Here is a 13,987-nt window from a genome sequence, read left to right as displayed (position 1 = left end):
AAGACAAGGGCATAAAGGACAGAAGCACAAAGGACAGAATGCATTTTATTTTATTTTTTTTTTTTTTTTTAAATTTTATTGTTTATTCCCCATACAATTGCAGCCCCCCATTCTGACCCCAATCCCTCCCCTCCCGCCCCCCCAACCCCCCTAAAAGTGTCTCTGGTTCATAGTTTTTTGTTGATTTTGATTTTCACTTTTATAGTTATTCGTTTTCCTGTCCCTTATTTAAGTTTTCTAGATCCTGCTATGAGTGAGACCATCCGGTATTTTCTTTTTCTTTTGGCTTATTTCGCTGAGCATGATCCCTTCCAGCGCCATCCATGTTGCTGCAAATTGCATGTGTTATCTTTTTTGAATGCTGAGTAATATTCCATGGTATATATGGACCACACTTCTTGATCCAGTCATCTATTTTTGGGCATTTGGGTTGTTTCCAAAGCTTAGCTATTGTAAACAAGTGCTGCTATAAACATAGGGGTGCAGGTGTTCTTTGGAATTGATGTTTCTGTGTCCTTTGGTAAATACCTAGGGAGTGGAATTGCTGGATCATATGGAAGCTCTATGTTTAGTAGGTCCAGAAATCTCCACACAGCTTCCACAGTGTTTGACCAGTTTGCACTCCCACCAACAGTGTAGAAGAGTTCCGTTTTCTCCACACCCTCGCCAGCATTTGTTGTTGCTAGTTTTTTTAATATTGTGCCATTCTCACTGGTGTAAGATGGTATCTCATGGTAGTTTTGATTTGCATTTCCCTGATGGCAAAGTGATGTTGAACATTTTTTCATATGCCTGTTGGCCATTTTGCATTCCTCTTGAGAGAAGTTTCTTTTTAGCTCTTCTGCCCATTTTTTGACTGGATTTATTTTCTTTGTTGTTGTTTTGAGTCTCATCAGCTCTTTGCAGATTTTTTGTGATCAGTCCTTTATCATTTGTGTTGGGTGCAAAAATGTTCTCCCAGTTGGTGGGGTTTCTCTTTGTTTTTGTTATTGTCTCTTTTGCTGTGCAGAAGCTCTTTAATTTGATGTAGTCCCAGCTGTTTATCTTTTGCCTTCACTATCACTGCTTTGGGTGATGTGTTTGTAAAAGATGTCTTTGATGTGCAAATCACGTAGTGTTTCGCCTATATTTCCTTCTATATATTTTATGGTTTCAGGTCTTATGTCTAGTTCTTTAATCCATTTTGAGTTGATTTTGTGTATGGTGTGAGGTAGTGGTCAAGCTTCATTCTTTTGCATGTAGCGACCCAGTTTTCCCAGCACCATTTATTGAACAAACTTTTCTTTGCTCCAATGCATAGTCTTTGCTCCTTTGTCAAAGATTAGTTGACCATAAATCTGTGGGTTTATTTCTGGATTTCTATTCGATTCCATTGGTCTGTATGTCTGTTCTTGTTCCAATACCATTGCAGTTTTGATGATTATGGCTTTGTAGTAGAGTTTGAAGTCTGGGAGTGTAATGCTTCCATTCCCTTCTTTTTTTTTTTCAGGAGAGCTTTGGCTATTCGGGGTTTTTTGTGATTCCATATGAATTTCATCAATAATTGTTCATTCTTTGAAGAATGACATTGAAATTTTGATTGGAATAGCATTGAATCTGTATATTGCTTTTGGAAGGATGGCCATTTTAATAATGTTTATTCTTCCAATCCACGAGCAGGGGATGTCTCTCCATTTCTTTGTGTCTTCTTCTATTTCTTTTAACAGTGTTTTATAGTTTTCAGATGTGTATAAGGTCCTTTACCTCTTTTGTTAGATTGATTCCCAAATATTTGATTTTTTTTGTTTCAATAACAAAAGGGATGGTTTTTTTTTGATTTCTTCTTCTTCAGATTTATTGTTTGTGTATAGGAAGGCTACTGACTTTTTGCGTGTTGATTTTGTATCCTGCCACTTTACTGAACTGATTGATGAGTTGAATTAGCTTTTCTGTGGAGTTTTTGGGGTTCTCTATGTATAATATCATATCGTCTGCAAATAGTGATAGTTTGACTTCTTCTTTTCCTATTTGGATTCCTTGGATGTCTTTCTCTTGTCTTATGCCCTGGCTAGGACTTCCAGTATTATATTGAAAAGCAGTGGTGAGAGTGGACATCCTTGTCTTGTTCCAGATCTTAATGGAATTGCTTTCAGCTTTTCACCATTGAGAATGATACTGGCTGTTGGCTTGTCATAGATGGCCTTTATGATGTTGAGGTATGTTCCTTGTATCCCAAGAATTTCAAGGGCTTTTATCATTTAATGGGGTGTTGCACTTTTGTCGAAAGCTTTCTCAGCATCTATTGATATTATCATATGGTTTTTATATTTCTTTTTGTTGATGTGTTGGATAACGTTGATTGATTTTCGGATGTTAAACCATTCCTTTGCCCCTGGAATGAATCCTACTTGGTCGTGGTGAATTATCTTTATGGATACATTGTTGGATTCTGATGGCTAAAATTTTATTGAGGATTTTTGCATCAGTGTTCATTAGGGAGATTGGCCTGTAGTTTCCTTTTTGTGTTGTCCTTGTTTGGTTTGGTATTAGTGTAATGTTGGCTTCATAGAACGTGTTTGGTATTGTCCCTTCCTTCTCAATTTTTTGGAAGAGTTTGTGAAGGATAGGCACTAATCATCTCTGAATGTTGGTAGAATTCATTTGTAAATCCATCAGGTCCTGGGCTTTTGTTTTTGGGAGGTTTTTAATTACCATTTCAATTTCGCTGGCTTGTAATTGGTCTGTTTAGGTGTTTCTATTTCTTCTTTATCTAGCTTTGGGTTTGTAGAGTTGTAGGAATTTGTCCATCTCCTCTAGATTGTTAAACTTGTTTCCATATAACTGTTCATAGTAGTTACTGATTATTCTTTTGATTTCTGCTGTGTCCGTTGTGATTTCTCCTCTTTCATTGATGATCCTGTTTATTTGTGCTTTCTCCCTTTTTTCCTTTGTGAGCCTGGCTAGGGTTTGTCTATTTTATTGATTTTTTCAAAAGAACCAGCTCTTGGTTTCATTGATCTTTTGGATTGTTTTTTTAGTTTCAATTTCATTTATTTCTGCTTTGGTTTTTATTATTTCTTTTCTTCTACTGGTTTTGGGGTTTTTTGTTGTTCTTTTTCTAGATCTTTGAGCTTCGAGATTAGGTTGTTTCTTTGAGTTCTTTCTTTGTTTCTTGATGTTGAGCTTCTATTGCTATATATTTTCCTCTTATTACTGCTTTTGCTGCATCCCATACATTTAGGATATTGGTGTCCTCCTTGTCGTTCAATTCAAAAAAAATTTTTTTAATTTCCTCTTTGATCTCCTCATTAGTCCAGTGGTCTTCCAGTAGTGTGGTTTTTAATCTCCATGAGGTAGGAAAGTTCCTTGCCTTCTTTTTATGGTTTATTTCTAGTTTGATGCCTTCATGGTCAGAAAAGATGGTTGATATGATTTTAATCTTGGTGTATCTGTTGATGTTTGTCTTGTGCCCCAGTATGTGATCGATCCTGGAGAATGATCCGTGTGCGCTTGAGAAAAATGTGTACTCCGTTTTTTTGGGGTTTAGTGTTCTATAGATGTCTGTTAAGCCCAATTGCTCTAGGTCCTTATTTAGAGCTTTGGTTTCTTTACTTATTTTTTGTCTTGTTGATCTATCCATTGTTGATAGTGGTGTGTTGAAGTCTCCCACTACGTATGTGTTTTCTCTGATGTCTGTTTTCAGAGAGGACAACAGTTGTCTGATATATTTTGGTGCTCCTTCGTTTGGTGCATATATGTTAATGAGTGTTATTTCTTCTTGAAATATTGTCCCCTTGATCATAATGTAGTGACCATTGGGGTCTCTCTTTTATCTTTTTGAGTTTGAAATCTGTTTTATCTGATATAAGTATAGCTGTTCCTGCTTTCTTTTTTGGTCCATTTGCTTGTAGTATTGTTTTCCATCCTTTAACTTTGAGCCTATTTTTATCTTTTGTAGCTAAATGTGTTTCCTGGAGACAGCAAAAGGTTGGGTTTTGTTTCTTAATCCAGGCTGCAACTCTGTGTCTTTTTATTGAAGAGTTTAGTCCATTTACATTTAGAGTTAATATTGATATGTTAACATCTGTATTTGCCATTGTGTTTGTCTTTCCTTTGATTTTATTTATTTATTCTTTTAATAACTTTTTTTTTTTTTTTTGGCCTTCTTTTCATTGTTATTCGTCCCTCTGAGGTTCTGGCTTTAGGACTCCTTGTAGTATTTTTGGAGTGGGGGTTTAGTTGCAATGAAATTCCGGAGTTTCTGTTTGTCTGGGAAGGTCCATATTCTTTCTTCAAAAGAGAAGGAGAGCTTTGCGGATAGAGTATTCTTGGTTGGCATCTGTTTTCTTGGAGTCTGTTGACTATGTCCCTCCACTCTCTCCTTGCCCGTAGTGTTTCTTCGGAGAAGTCTGATGTCAGCCTGATTGGCTTTCCTTTGAATGTTATCTGTTTCTTCCCTCTTGCCAGCTTCATTATTTTTTCCTTGTCCTGGATTCTTGGGAGCTTTACTATTATGTGTCTTGCTGTATTTTTTCTTTCGTCGTGGAAGTTTGGTGTTCTTCTTGCTTCTTGTTATATCAATTTCAGCTCCTTCTTCACATTTGGGAAGTTCTCTTCAATTATCTCTTTGAATATTTTCTCTGTTCCTACTTCTCTCTCCTCTCCTTCTGGTATTCCTATAACTCTTATATTTCCTTTCCTCATGGAGTCAGATAGTTCCCGAAGTCTTTCTTCATTCTTTTTCCTTCGTACTTCTCTTTCCTTTTCTGTTTTGTTCTTTTTATTTCTGTGTCTTCAAGAGCACTTATTCGTTCTTCCATTTCATCAATTCTGCTTTCATTGCTTTTCCAGAATTCTTTAGTTCTTCCACTAATTCTTTGATCTCCTGCATTTCTTTTACTTCCCTCTTTAGGGACTCAATTTCATTCTTCTGATCGTTGATTATTTTTCCCTTATCATTGTTTTCCTTTATGACTTCTGTCAGTTTTTTAATCACGGCAATTTTAAATTCTCTTTCTGGAAGGCTCAGAAGTTCTTCCAAGTTACTGTCGTTGCAATCTGAGGGCTGGTTTTCTTTTTGTGGTGTGCTTTTTCTCTGGAGAGTTGCTAGGTTGCGTGTGGTTCTTCTCCTCCCTACTGTCTGTTTTCTAATTTGCCGTATGCGTTGGGACACTGTGTAGTTGGGACTGGCCGGCATCTTGGGTGAGCTTCTCTGCTCCCCTCTGGTTCCTCCAGGAGTCATCTGTCAGTTTCAAGCAGTCTTTATTGGAGAAAGGTCCCTGTCCTAAAATGTCGATGTGGGGACACACTCCCCTGTGCGCCTGGTCTGCCCGGCGGTGGGTTCCTGCTCCCCCACTGGGCTTGGACTGCAGGCCAGAGGGGGTCTGGCGTGGGCGAACTTCCCCGCTCACCTCTGGCTCCTGAGGAAGCCTTCTGCAGGTAGTCTTTACTGAAGAAATGTCCCTGTTCTAAAATGGTGATGTGGGACACACTCCCTGCGCGTACGGTGTCAGGCACACTCTTCTGCGTGCCTGGTCTGCCCCGGCTGTGGGCGCTCGCTCCCCTGTGGGCTCAGACTACTGGTCGGAAGGGGCCAGGCGTGGGCTCACTCCCCAGCTGGCCACTAGCTCCTTCAGGAGCCTGTGCTGGCTACAAGTCGCTAGGTGGTGCCAGAGATCTCTCCTAGAGCCCTTGGGGAGCTGATTTTCCACCCGTGGGACAGGGAGCAGAGCGGGGATGGTAGGGTACACCTCAACGGCTTTGGGGTGCTGTGTCTGCCTTGTGCCCCACCGTCGTGCGGAACCCACGCCCTAATTTCGTGCCCCGGGTCTCAGTTCCAAAGCCCTCAGTTCCAGGACGCGGGCTGTAGCCCAGATCAGTGGCGCGGGAATGGCGCCTTTTGAATCCCGCTCCCTGCCTGGGCGCCTGGTTCCTGCTCACTCCGGGAGGGCCTCCGCGCGTCTCCCGCGAGCCTAGGTCGTCTCCCGGCAAGCCTAGGTCGCAGGCGCGGGGACCTGGGCAGCTGCGATCTGATCCGCGCAATCCGCGCCGCTTTCCCCGCGCAATCCCGCTCCGTGTCTGTTTTTCTGGCGCGCTGCTTCTGCGCAGGCTTACGGGCGCCCGGGGCTGTGTGCTGGGGCTGGTCTCCTCCTGGGCGGGGCTCTCTTCAATGGCGCCCCGAGCTCACCTCCGCGGCGGATCCTGCGGGGGTTCTCCACAGCTCCCGTTCACAGGGTGTGGTGGCTGCAATAGTTCCTTTCCACTCACAGTCCCACTTGCTGCGTCCTTTGTTCTTGTTGGCAGTTTTAGTTTGTCGTTTTCCTCCTCTCTGCTGGTCGGAGAGTGCCGCCTCTGTGGGCGGGGGAGGGGAGCAGGGTTCTGCGCTTCCCTGCCTTCTGGTCCTCTTTTATGGCAACTTTCTTCTTTGGGCAGTTTGCTGGAGTCGTCCGTTTATCTTCCGTGTCACAGTTCTCACTGGGACCTGCCGCTTTTCCTCCTATTAACTTTTTTTTTAATGGGAGATCTTACTCGCAGCGTCTCCTTGCTGCCATGTTGCTCCGCCCCCTTCCAGAATGCATTTTAAACACAGCAGAAGGGTCCGTTAGAATTTCTTTGATCTAGGTGAGGGTCCACAGGCGCACACAGTATGTGGGAGGGGACCTAGTGTCTATGACTGAATGTGATTCTGACCCCCACATACATTTATCTGGGTTCAGGCACCCTGTCAACACATTTCTTACCTTGTGAGGTTCCCATGGTGAAGTCCTAGAGATTGTGAGTTGGAGCTTGTTTTTTTTGCGTGACAGCTGTGGGCGAAATAGACTGGTTTTGGCCATCCACAGAAGCTTTTGAAAAGTGTAAGCAGATAGGAGCTTAGCACTATGTCGAATAACTGAGTTATGCACTTCAGCTACTTTTTTTCATGAGCGTTATTGAAATACATCCCATTTTATGTGGTTTGCTCTATAGTTTTAAATTCTTAAGTAAATATGACTTAAATACTTTTTTTTATGAAGATACTCTTATCTAATCCTATGTCTTAATATTTGACAGCGCTCATACTAGATTTTTCTGTGTCCAAACTGGAAAATTCCCCAGAATGCATGAAAATAGCCCATCCAGATGGAGGCTATGTCCCACATTGTAACTGGCAGTCATTGTGAGCTCTGCGTAAATTTCAATCTTGCTCTAGCTTCAGGCAGTGCTATTCTTATTTGACTAAGTGTGTATTACTCTTATAAATCTTGCCAGTTCAGCTTTCAACCTGCCTATGAATTGCCAAGAAACCATTTTTTAAAAAAGCAAACTTAACCTACTAAGTAATTTAAGTGTTTTTAACTCAGATGATATCTGCACTAGCCAAGTAAAACACTATAAAAACACTTTATTTGGAATTCTACAAGTTACTTTTAAAAGAAGATGTTATTATGTTTCATGAAGCAGATTTCTTAGCTCTCAGTAACTTAACAAAAAATGTGCTTAAGAAATAGGCCTTATGATCTTATTTAATTTTCATGACATTTGAAATCATCTGTTTGAATCTTATGTTTAAATGGATGGCAATTATTCGTTATTAATTTTAAATGCAGATCAGATTAGGTCAGAGGGACCTTGATAGTAGATACAGGTAGATGAATAAACTATTGTTCTGGGGAGTTTTTTCCCCCGACTTACACCATCATCGGCATCATTCACATTTGCTCATCTGAACATGATTTTAAGACTTTATGTGTACATCTGAAATCTACTCCTGTTCCTCAGTTTATCCTAAGAAAATTATTTCCTAGGGAACTTATTTCAGGGTTGACTTTACATTGTCCTGGCATTTATTGTTGAGTTATTCTCCTTTCTGAAGTGAATTAATATTTCAAATCATAAGAATCTTCTTAATATTATAAAGTTTAAAAATATTGAGTTCTCTATTGACCTGGAATGCTATCAAAATATCCACCTTCTATAGTAAACAATTTGCTGATTAAGACATTTCCCATTCATTTGAAAAATCCACAGACTGAATTATGTGTGCATAGAAATTACTTGAGCAAATATGCATTGATGAGTCTCCCAGTGCTTATCTAAGAGATGAAGGGGAGATCCCAGGGGGATTTCAACCTCTTAAAGTGTTTAAATTTTTTGTAACATGGGTTGATTTTCAGGAAATGTATCAAAGACATACCCATTTTGAAAGAATAATTTGGAATTGTGAGGCCATTTAAAAATGTGTATTATGCACATTTTAGGAAACCAACCTAAAACTCAAGTTCTAAAGCTGTGATTAGAAGAGCAAAATTTAATATATGAATAAACAGTTGGTATCTTTGGGAAATCCCTAAAATTCATTATTTCAGTAAATGTAAATATTTCCAAAAGGGAGTCATTTTATCTCTTTATGGTTTGTAATATAACAGTCTTATTAAATAGTGCTTTACGTTGTAACAAAAGATGGCTTGAGGCCCTCCCTGCAGTTTTTCAACCAAATTTGGCATTACTTGAGGTGTTTCTGGTAACTGAGAAAAAAATTGCAATTGTTAAAGTTGACCTCTGAGGGGTATAAAAAGTTAAGTGATGAGAAAAGTAAGTGTGAAGTAAGAATGAGTGTCACCTACATTTTGGTTGATTTTCTCCATAAATATTTATTACACCAGTCTCTATCTTTAGGAAACGGACAAAGGAAATAGGCGAGAGCCCAGTCTGCGTGTGTGCACACTGGGTGTTCTGCTTGGGTTCACATCTTCCCCTGCACTGTCTTTGAATGACTTTACTCATTATGGCCTATATTGTAATTTGTGCCGTATGGGCCCAAGATGCCATTCCTGGGCTGTCCTTTTCTGAGGCAGGTTTACTGTAAGAGCAGAGTGGGGAGGAGCAAACATTTCATCAGGGAACCCCTGGGCAGCGTGGGCTGCTAGGTGTGGACATGACAGGCAGCTTACTCAGGCATCCAGGAATGCCCGAGGACATTGCTGCATTTACCAACCTCCAGCTCTGCTTAAAAAAATAAAGTATCTACTTTCATTCATTCTGTAATACCATGTATAATTAAACACGAGTAAAAGTATGAGCAGATTATTTTCAGGAGATGGATGAATATAGAATGTTTTTAGGGAATGATATATATACAGTAAAATGCTTTAGAATTTTATATCAATAACTTAGACTTCAAATAATTGCAGTAGTTTTCCTTCTGATACCTATGAAAGCAACTTAAGAGTCTCACGGTTTAAGGAATGTGGTGCAGTCATAATTATTGTGGTCATTCTTTTCTAATTCTACTGATGTTTGAAGAATCTTAAATATAATCTTAAAAGTATTTTAAATATTAGAAAAAACAGATAAGACAATAGAGACAATAGAGACAAGCCTATAGAGACAACAGTGCATTAGCAAATGCAATTGAGTATATTCAATACTAGAAGTAACTATTGAATAAGGAGATATTTCTAGATTGATTTTTCAGTGCATAAGAAGGGTCTGACAATACTAACTCGAGAAGAATTTATCTTTTCCTGTCATAGACTTGTCTGAGGTCTGGTGATTCTTTTGAACTTAATTTTGTGCTCGCTTGCATTTTCAGGTTTGACAATTTGTGGACATAATTGCCTTCTGACAGCAGAATGGATGTCTGCAAGTAAGATAGTGTGTCGAGTGGGACAAGCCAAAAATGATAAAGGCGACATCATCGTCACCACCAAGTCAGGTGGCAAAGGAACCTCAACTGTCTCCTTCAAGCTCCTCAAGCCTGACAAAATAGGTATTGCCTTTCATGACTTTATTTTAAAGAGGAAAGTAAAACTGGGTGTTGTCTTTTAAAATTTAAAACTGGTAAACTGGTATAAAATGTCTCCCCTCTCTTATTTCATTAACTTAGAGTCAGTTTTGTTTATTTGGACAGCATGGGCTATTGGTGAACATTTGCATTACTTTTCAAAAGGCATTTGCTGAGCTCACGGTGATACCAGGAGATGGCTGGCGTTCTCAATTCCCTACAAAATCTGTTCCTCTACTTACTGACATGCCAGGTTTAGCTCCTCAATCTCAAATATGATAATTGTACTTATTTCTGTTGTGCAGTTAAGATTTGAGGTGAAATAGCCTGATTTGGCCAGATTTGCAATAATAAAATGTGCGCTTTGCCTTTATTTTCTTCAGATGAAATGTTGTCTGCCCTGGACGCAGCTTTACACCTTGAAATGAGAAATAACCGTCCTTCTTTGCACTCAGTTACCTTTTAAATGCACTTAACACTTGCTTCCTCCTCTCAGGAGTGGTTAAAATCTTGGTCTAGAGGTCAAGACTCTGAATACTAATTTGGGCTTCAGCACCGTTAGCATTGTAACTTCAGCACTATTTTCTCCATGTGTAAAGCAGAATCATTGTATTACCTATCTCAGAGGATTAAATGAGTTAGAACATATGTGACATTTGCTTAGCATAGCCCCTTACACAAGGTAAATAAGTGCTCAATAAGTTCAATATGCTTAATTGTTATTCTCATAGCTGTTTCTATGCACGGCCATCCTCCCCACAAAAGCATAGTATCAGATTCAGCTTTGAGATTTATAATGTCTTCTTGAACACAACCAGTACCACATAAATGTTTACATAATGTAGGAATCTCACAGGTATAATTAGATCCAGGCCATACTTCTCCCTCATATAGAAGCATAAATAATCATACAAATTGTCTTTGTTTTTAAATCTTAGAGCATCAACCGTTCTGTAGCATTACTTCCTTAAATTCCTAGCCTTTTTTTTTTTTCCTATAAATGAAAATTTAAGGAAGGAAGTTAAGGGGAAATTAAAAATGGCGTGTATGTATACATATATAAGTACATATCTAATATCCCTGTTATTTGCACTCATTTTTTACTTAATGTATTTAAAAGCTGAACTGTGATTGAAGCAAAAGTTTGTTATCAGTTTTCCAGAAGAATTGAAACCACTTTTCACAGATTTCAGCACCATCTTGCATCTTGTTTATGTGACAGATAAAGAAAACTTACTTGAAAGTATTAATTTTGTTCAAAACACCTACTCAGGATCGATCACAGTGAGGAAAAATAAGGGCTTCCTCATCTAGACTCAGGCCAAGTAGACTTGAACATAGCTTCTGACAAATCCTTTGCTTAGCTGTTGAGAGACAATGGGCCTGATGATAGTTGTGGGCTTGCAGAGGTCAAAGGTTGCACAGAGTGAAGTTGCCTGGGATGAGTACCCTTCCTTTGTGAATCCTTCCTGGCCCACATGAGCACTTTGTGGGTTTCTTTCCATGGCCAGGGTGAGTAATGCAGTACTTAGTCACCTTGAAGAGAGGATTTTTTCCAGAAATTTTACATTTTATTCACAGGGTCTACCTAGTCATTATTCCTGAATATCCTAGTCATATCCTTGGCACAAGCCGTGGCATTTCTTGTAAAGTATTTGAATGATTTCTTTATAGAAGGAATTGCTGAATAGCTTGCTGAATTTACCAAATGAATTGTAAGTTTATTATTTGGAAAATAATTTGTCTTAACAGGACTTTTTCTCAGTGATTTGTTTGCCTTCCCCATTGGATAACGTACAATGAAACCATGAACCAGAGGTGTTAATGTTGCCTTCTTATAGAGTCTTAGCATTTTTAGTTAAGCCCCTATCCATTTAGAAAGAAATTTGGAACTTTGTTCCCTCAGAGCTCATAGAAATTACCTTAGCATGCATCCTGTAGGTCCTTCAAAAGTATAGTAACATGGCAAGACTGAGTGTGGGGTGAGGGGTCGGGGGTGGGGTCCGGCATCTTGTTAAGTATGTGTCCCTTACTTTGGCAGGTATTCTGGATCAGTCTGCGGTGTGGGTTGATGAAATGAATTATTACGACATGCGCACCGACAGGAACAAAGGCATCCCACCCCTGTCCCTCCGTCCTGCGAATCCACTTGGCATTGACATTGAAAAGTGAGTACCTCCTGTGCTCAGTTTTCTTTTATTTTTATTGATAGAGAGTTGTTCAAACTGGGGCAGGAGTTGGGAGAGGGGGAATGACTTACTTAGCTCTTTTGTTTCCTTGGGTTTACATTTTGTGAGGAAGAAAAGTGTCTTGAAACGTGTTAATAACTAATATTTTTCATGGTCTGAGAATTAATACATTATCTGGAGTTGGTCAGTTTAAATATTTAGATGGTACTTGAGATCGGGATAGAATTTTCCATGTGCTTGATTTTTGTGGAAATATGTCAGAGTAGTGTCATCTTTGCTTTTGTTCACAACTCCTTCCTTTAATTCACACGTAGCCCAGACATGCCCTCACTCCCAAAACAGTGGCAGGTAAATGACATCTTTCAAGATGTCTTGTAACCAGTCTAGAATTTTCTTTTCTCAGGGTCTAGTATATGTTTTAGTAGCTTTCACAGTTAGTACCTTTATCCTGATATCTTACCTAACAAGTCATCTAACACATTAGTTGTGTCTACTTTCATTTCTGGCTTTACTGAGTCTGCTGGTGAAGTTCTATGCCAAGTATTGCTCCATAAACACTTATTGAAAGTGACAAATTAGTTCTTTAAACATGTTAACTTTAGCTTTAATATTAGGTTTTTCTAGGAATAGAGAAAAGTCTCCTCTAATCTTTATATATTTAACCTTCAAGCCTTCACTTGAAGGACCATTAGGAATACAAATAGTAAGCTTCTTTTCCATCTGCTTGGTTTTACCCGGCCCAGAGAGAGAGAAAGCACTTGTGTTTATCTTGTGAGGGTATTGTGCAAATGTCCTGGGACCTTGCTGTTTCTAGGGAGCTTCAAGCCCTAGGTCACAGCTTTGCAGCAACTGGGCAGCACAGGTCATTCTGGGGTCGATTTAGGGATTTCAGTGCTCCATAAATTAAGAGTTTAAGGTTAGGAAAGTCCAGAAAAGAATGCTAGTTATTAGATTACTTAAGCAATTTCAAGCAAGAACAGACTTTGCAGAAGGAAAGCAAACCATTCAACAATCTCCTTCCACTGCCTCCCGCTAAAGACCTGGAGAGCAGAAGGTCCCTTTGATCCTTTCTTCAGAAGGAGGTACAGTTTCATATGTCGGCACTAGGAGCATAGGGATATTATGTGAATTTTCTATGACCCTTAGACAAAACTATCAAAGTTAGGAGTAGAACATTGACTGTCATAAAATTTCTTAATTTTTAGTTTGGCACATAGTTCATATTTGATCTCTTTACTTTCTCACGTCCTCTCACTCTTGGGTTGTCTTTACTATTCCTGTTGCTGCTGCCACCTAAAGGGAGTGGGTGAGCTTGAACTCACTCTAGTGAGACTTTGTGTTAATTCCTTCCAGGGCAATCCTCTGGTGGCACTGATGACAGCAGCCAGAAGTAATGGCCCTAAAAGTACTTGACGCCTTAAAATTTTCCTGTCTGTCTTCTCTGAAAGGTAGTGTGATTTAGTCTGGAGCCAAACTCTCGGCTCAAATCATGACTCTATTATTTACTAGCAGTATGATTTTGAGCCAATTAGTTAACTTCTCTTTGCCCCAGTTTCCTTAGGTATAAAGTGGACTACCTGGGTTACAGGATGGCTTTATAGATTCAATGCTGGTGAATATTTAAAATAGAATAGTGTCTCCTTCATAGCAAGTGCTTCATAAATATTAGTCATTTTTATTATGAATCTTTGATCTTCTTGCTTATATATGATTAATTGCTCAGCCACTTAGGAAAAGAATCTTTTTAACGACTTAAGATTTCAGGGTAATTATATCTTAAAATAGCATGATGTACATTCATCCAAGAAGTGCTTAAATCAGGATGAAATTAACAATATGAATAAATGTATCAAAAACAAGGTCCATTTATATGCTCCCTAAAAAAGACTTGCATCAGATGTAAGGACATGTACAGACTGGAAGTGATGGAATGGAAAAATATGTTCTATGCAGATGGACACTGAGAGATAAGTGAGATAGCTATACTTATTGCAGACAAAGCAGACTTTAAAATAAAGTCCATTATAAGAGAAAAAGAAGGATGTTACACCAT

The 13,987-nt window shown here is 39.2% G+C and overlaps 1 protein-coding gene across 3 annotated transcripts in view; it reads left to right on the top strand.

The window, feature by feature from the left end:
* Window positions 1-13,987, top strand: part of EXOC2 (exocyst complex component 2) — a 206,482-nt gene that overhangs the window by 56,993 nt on the left and 135,502 nt on the right. For 2 of the 3 annotated variants that reach the window (XM_037519162.2, XM_054698416.1), the window contains exons 1-2: window positions 9,534-9,730; window positions 11,787-11,913. The exons of the other annotated variant lie outside the window; for it this stretch is intronic. In XM_037519162.2, coding sequence (XP_037375059.1) covers window positions 9,598-9,730; window positions 11,787-11,913 — 260 coding nt within the window. In that variant the 5' untranslated portion in view covers window positions 9,534-9,597. Of the gene's footprint in view, window positions 1-9,533; window positions 9,731-11,786; window positions 11,914-13,987 lie in introns of those variants that run through there. 3 annotated transcript variants of the gene reach the window in all.

Source organism: Talpa occidentalis, unplaced genomic scaffold, assembly GCF_014898055.3.
Source record: "Talpa occidentalis isolate TD23 unplaced genomic scaffold, MPIMG_talOcc4v2.1 talOcc4.2, whole genome shotgun sequence".
In the NCBI taxonomy this organism is placed as follows: domain Eukaryota; kingdom Metazoa; phylum Chordata; class Mammalia; order Eulipotyphla; family Talpidae; genus Talpa; species Talpa occidentalis.
This window is presented reverse-complemented; position numbering and strand designations above follow the sequence as displayed.